Source organism: Otolemur garnettii, unplaced genomic scaffold, assembly GCF_000181295.1.
Source record: "Otolemur garnettii isolate 467f Iridium unplaced genomic scaffold, OtoGar3 scaffold00044, whole genome shotgun sequence".
Taxonomy (NCBI): Eukaryota; Metazoa; Chordata; class Mammalia; order Primates; family Galagidae; genus Otolemur; species Otolemur garnettii.
This window is the reverse complement of record NW_003852439.1, coordinates 2,533,750-2,539,753: the sequence shown is the minus strand read 5'-3', so window position 1 is coordinate 2,539,753 and position 6,004 is coordinate 2,533,750. Positions and strand designations below refer to the sequence as shown.

General features: G+C 44.1%; 1 protein-coding gene across 4 annotated transcripts in view; it reads left to right on the top strand.

Annotated features, from left to right (window-relative positions):
• TMC5 (transmembrane channel like 5) overlaps positions 1 to 6,004 on the top strand; it is a 60,097-nt gene that overhangs the window by 19,637 nt on the left and 34,456 nt on the right. For all 4 annotated transcript variants that reach the window (XM_012805726.2, XM_012805727.2, XM_003790865.3 and 1 more), the window contains 2 exons: positions 2,388 to 2,539; positions 4,712 to 4,856. In XM_012805726.2, the coding sequence (XP_012661180.1) occupies positions 2,388 to 2,539; positions 4,712 to 4,856 (297 nt within the window). The remainder of the gene's footprint in view (positions 1 to 2,387; positions 2,540 to 4,711; positions 4,857 to 6,004) is intronic.

The following is a 6,004-nucleotide window of genomic DNA, read 5'->3' as shown; positions in this document are numbered from 1 at the left end:
CGTTCCAGGGGTCCTCAAACTTTTTAAACAGGGGGCCAGTTCACTATCCCTCAGACAGTTGGAGGGCTGGACTGCGGGCCCCAGGACGAGTCGGCTGCTAAGCAGGACAGGCAGCGGTGGCAAAAACACCCAACAGTCTGGATAAATGTCCTTGGCAGGCTGCATGTGGCCTGTGAGCCGTAGTTTGAGGACGTCTGTTTGGTGATATGGAAGGGATTTAGCGGTTTAAAAGCTTTCTACAGAGTGTCGTGAGAGCCAGGCTCCTGTCACACTCACTACCTGGAAATAACTCTATATATCTGAAAAGGTCTCTCTTGATTTATCTACAAAAAGTGCCATATTACTTTTTTTTTTTTTTTTTGAGGTAGGGTCCTAGCAGTCTGGGAGGCCAAGGCGGGTAGATCACTTGAGCTCAGGAGTTCGAGACCAGCCTGAGGAAGAGCGAGACCCTGTCTCTACCCCCCTCCCCCCCAAAAACCAAACAAACTAGTGGGGCATTGTTGTAGAAGGCTGAGGCAAGGGGATTGCTTAAGCCCAATAGTTTGAGATTGCTGTGAGCTATGATACTACAGCACTCCATTCAGGGCAATAGAGACTCTGTCTCAAACAAATTAAAAAAGCATAATTATTGTGTACATTTTCTCTTTCATTTTTTCTCATTACCATCTTATTTTATATATTTATATGTAGGGAGCATTTTATTAGGAAAAATTTCAAAGATACAGAAAAATGAACACCTGTATACTCACTATATAGATTTTAAATTGCTGTATTTGTTTTTCTGGAAGCATTTACAAATAGGTTACTTCAGGACGTTTTACTCTGAAATTCTTCAACATGCGTTTCTTTTCTTTTTTTCTTTCTTTCTTTCCTTTCTTTTTTTTTGAGACAGAATCTAGCTTTGGTGTCCCCGAGTAGAGTGCCATGACGTTATAGCTCACAATAACCTCAATCTCTTGGGTTCAAGTGATCCTCTTGCCTCAGCCTCCTGAGTTGCTGGAACTGCAGCAACATCCCACTAATTATCCCGTTTTTAGTAGAGAAGGGGTCCCCCTCTTGTTGAGGCTGGTCTAGAACTCCTGAGCTCAAGCAATCCACCTGCCTCAGCCTCCCAGAGTGCTAGGATTATAGGTGTGAGCCACTGTGCCCAAATAGCATTTCCAAAAAATAAGGACACTCTCCGGGTCAGACACGGTGGCTCATGTGTGTAATACTAGTACTCTGGGTAACTGAGTCAGAGCATTGCTTGAGCTCACAAGTTTGAAACCAACCTGAGCAAGAATAAGACCCTGCCTCTACCAAAAAAAAAAAAAAGCCCACTGTTGTCCAAGCTACTCTTTTGGCCGAGGCAAGATGATTGCTTAAGCCCAAGAATTTGAGGTTGCTGTGAGCTATGACACTAGGGCACTCTACCCAGGGTGACACAGTGAGACTCTGACTCAAAAGTTAGGGAAAAAAAAAAGGACACTTTCCCACAGCCACAATACTATTATCATGTCCAACAAAATTAAACATTAATATTATTTAAAATCCAGGTCATGGTGGTGCCTGTGGCTTAAAAGGGTAAGGCACCGGCCCCATATGCCGAAGGTGGCGGGTTCAAACCCAGCGCCGGCCAAGAACTGCAAAAATAAAACAAAATCCAGGTCATATTCAAATGTTCCCTTTTTTTTTTTTTTGCAGTTTTTGGCCAGGGCTGGGTTTGAACCCACCACCTCCGGCATATGGGGCTGGCTCCCTACTCATTTGAGCCACAGGTGCTGCCCAAATGTTTCCATTTTTTTAATAGACAAAATATATCTTTTATAATTTGTTTGTTCAGATCAAAGATCAGATTTTGCATCCTGTTGTATTTTTCTCCTTACAGCTCTACTAACCTAGAATTAATCTTTCCGTCCCAACAGTGGCTTTATATAGAAACTGGATCAGTTGTCCTTTAGTTTCCAATGTCCTATACCTTTTGGAATTGTCTGATTATTTCCTTGTGGTCTCTTTCATTTGTTTGTCTGGCTCCTTATGTCCTGTGAGCTGAACTGCAGACCTGAAGGTTTGCTTTGTTCCCTAATAAGCATGTTTGGTCATAATACTTATTAGGTGATGGAGACACATTATGCCCGGCTATGTTGCTCCTGGTAACGTTTCACTTGGTCACTGGGTCCAGGTGGTGACAGCTGGATGTCTTCATTTTAAAGTGACATTGGTTTGAGATTTTCAGTCTGAGAGCCGAGTGATAAAAAGTCTACGTTCTCAGTGACCTAAGATGGAAAGCCACATGTCTAAACTTGTTGGCCCAAGTTTCTTGCATTCAGAAGAGGTCAACTCTGCTGACCATTGTCAATCATTTTCTCAAAAGACCCACCTAACTTAGGGTTTATTGTCCCTTTCAGGGTTATTTTAGGGACACGGTGATGTACTATGGCTTTTACACCAATTCCACCATCCGGCATGGGGCCAGTGGGGCCTCCTACAACATGCAGCTGGCCTATATCTTCACAATTGGAGTTTGCCTGGTCATCTGCTTTTTCAGTTTGCTCTTCAGGTACAGAGTGTCTGCATTTCCTGATTCTGAGGCTTATTTTAGAGTTAGGCAAAAGCCCAAGGAACTCAAATCGTAGCTGGGAAATAATTTCTCTGCAATCTTGGCTTTCTAGTCCTTGTCCTGCAATGTAAAATATGAGTTTAGAAGAGAGGTTTTTGTGTGCTTTTAAAGAAATTTCTCAGTCTGAAAATATAGATGTGATGACCCAAGCAATGATGTAGACAGAAGAATAGGATGGGCAATGTCAGACGGGAGGTCCACATGGAAAATACACATGCTGGCTGGGCACCTGTCGCTCAGTGGTTAGGGTGCCAGCCACATGCACCGGGGCTGGTGTGTTCAAATCCAGCTGGGGCCTGCCAAACAAACAAACAAACAAATTAGCCAGGCATTGTGGTGGGTGCCTGTAGTCCCAGCTAATCAAGGAGGCTGAGGCAAGAGAATCACTTAAGCCCAAGAGTTGCTTGGTGCCTGTAGCTCAAGCGACTGGGTGCCAGCCCCATAAACCGGAGTTGGCAGGTATGAATTGAGCCCAGGCCTGCAGAACAATGACAACTGCAACTGAAAAATAGCCCGGTGTTGTGGCAGGCACCTGTAGTCTCAGCTATTTGGGAGGCTGAGGCAAGAGTGGGCCAAGAGTGTGAGGTTGCTGTGAGCTGTGATGCCACGACACTCTACCAAGGGTGACATAGTGGAACTCTGTCTAAACAAACAAACAAAAGGAAAATACACAAACAACTACAAAAACGTTCAACCTCCATATTAGTTTGCTAGGGCTCAAGGAACCACAGGCTGGGTGGCTTAAACCACAGAAATGTATTTACTCACAGTTCTGGAGGCCAGAAGGTCCCAGATCTGGGTGTGAGCAGGGTTGTTTTCTCTCGGGCCTCTCTTCTTGGCTCATAGATGGCCCCCTTTCTTCCTTGTGTCTTTACATGATCTTCCCTTGGCATGTGTCTGTGCCCTAATGGATTAAGACCCACTCTAATGACCTCATGTTTAACTTACAGACCTGTCTCCAAACACAGTTATATTCTGAGGTACGGGGGGGGTTAAGGTTTTTCACATATGGATTGGTGGTGGGGAGGACACAATTCAGCCATAACCACCTCACTTCCAGGACACTAATTCAAAGTAAAATGAGATTTTGTCCCATTCTATCCAACTAGGAAATGTTTCTCAAACAACTGTTACTGAGTGGCAGCAGATTTCAGAACTGCAGTATCCACTTTTTCCAGCATTTATTTTGTGCCAGGCTTGCGCTAAGTGCTTGCTGGGCCTGAGATATCCCATAATAATAACAGCTACCTTGATCAAGAGCTTGCTGTTCTAAGTGCTCAAATGACTTGTGGAAGGCTCAATAATCTGCCTCCACCCCCCAAAATGTCCTTGGCTTAATTTCTGAAACTTGTGATTATGTCATTTTACATGGCAAAAAGATGCTACAGACGTGATTAAGTATCTTAAAATGGGGAGACTATCCAGATGGTCCCAGTGAACTCACAAGAGTCCTTACAAAAGGAGACAAGAGGTCAGAGAGAGAGATGGAAAGAGACTATTCTGGCTGGCTTTGAGGATGGAGGAGGCGGCCACAAGCCAAGGAATAAGGATGGCTTCTAAGAAGCCAGAAAGGTCAAAGAAATGGACTCATCTCTAGACCCACCAGAAGGAACACGCCCTGCCAATACTTCCTTTTAGGTCTGTAAGACGTATTTTCTGACTTCTGACTTCTGACTTCCAGAAGTGTAAGATACATTTGTGTTGTTTTAAGCCACTGAGCTGGGAGTAATTTGTTACTCCAGCTAATTTGTTATAGCAGAAAACTATAAACTAAAAACTATTAGAAAACTAACACAATTTTTATAACGACTCTGAGAGGTTGGTACTATTGTTATTGCCAGATGGGGTAAACTGAGGCTCAGAACACCCAATAGAACAAAGATCCCTCAGTTGGCAAATCCAGGATGCCAAGCCAGTCATGTCTGATCCTGAAGCCAGGGCTGGCCCTTAACCATTACACTTGTGACCACACCTTCCAGACCAGATGAAGAGCTTGGGGCTGACCCTTTCATGTTACCTTTCACCATTAATGATAGGACTGTTCTTTGTTTAATCCCCACACTCCCTGACACCTGCCATAATAACTCTTGGTTTGGTTTCTGCCTTCCCTAGCATGGCCAAGTATTTTCGGAACAACTTTATTAATCCCCACATTTACTCCAGAGGGATCGCAAAACTTATTTTTTGCTGGGATTTCACTGTCACTCATGAAAATGCTGTGAAACTAAAACAGAAGAATCTCAGCACTGAGATAAGGGTAAGGCAAGCTCACTCTACCCTCTTCCTTTGACCAGTATCCTTCCCTTCTCCAGTATGACTGTAACTTTTCTGCACATAATAATGGGTTATTGTACAGACCTGAAATATGTTCAATAGCTATGAAAAAATGAATTATTGTTTTATTGCCCATGAGATTTACAAAATTTAAAATATTTGTTATGCCTAGTTCTGGTGATGGTGTAGGGAAATGAACATTTTCACATGACAAGGTGGGTTTCTAATTGGTGCAACCTTTCTGGAGACTGATTTAGTGATTTATATCAAGCTGTTAAATGTACATGCTTCTTGCCTTCACAAGTTCCACACTTAAAATTTTACTCTAGGCCAGGCCTAATAGTATAATCCCAGCACTTTGGAAAGCTGAGGTGGGAAGATCACTTAAAGCCAAGAGTTGGAGACCAACCTGGGAAATTTAGCCAGGCCCTGTTTCTAAAAAAAAAAATTACGAAATTAGCCAGGGACTGGGTGCAGTGGCTCACGCTTGTAATTTTAGCATTCTAGGAGCCCAAGGCAGGTGGATTGCTTGAGCTCAGGAGTTTGAGTCCAGCCTAAGCAAGAGTGAGACCCCATCTCTACTAAAAATAGAAAAAACTAGTCAGGCATTGCAGTGGGCACCAGTGGTCTCCCCTACTCAGGAGGCTCAGGCAAGGGGATCTGTTGAGCCCAAGAGTTTGAGGTTGCTATGAGCTGTGTTGACGCCATGGCACTCAACCCAGGGCACAGAATAAGATTCTATCTCAGAAAAAAAAAGAGGCTAAGCACCTATAGCTCAAGCAGCTAGGGCGCCAGCCACATACACCAGAGCTGGTGGATTAAAATCTAGCCCAGGCCTGCCAAACAACAATGCCCACAAAATGGCTGGGCATTGTGGCAGGTGTCTGTAGTCCCAGCTACTTGAGAGGCTGAGGCAAGAGATTTGCTTAAACCTAGGAGTTGCAGGTTGCTGTGAGCAGTGATGCTGTGGCGCTGTACCCAGGGTGACAGCTTGAGCCTCTGTCTCAAAAAAAGAGAAATAAAAAAAATTTTTAAAGTAGGCTTGGCGCCTGTGGCTCAACTGGGTAAGGCGCCAGCCACATACACCTAAGGTGGTGGGTTCAAATCCAGCCTGGGCCTGCCAAACAACAA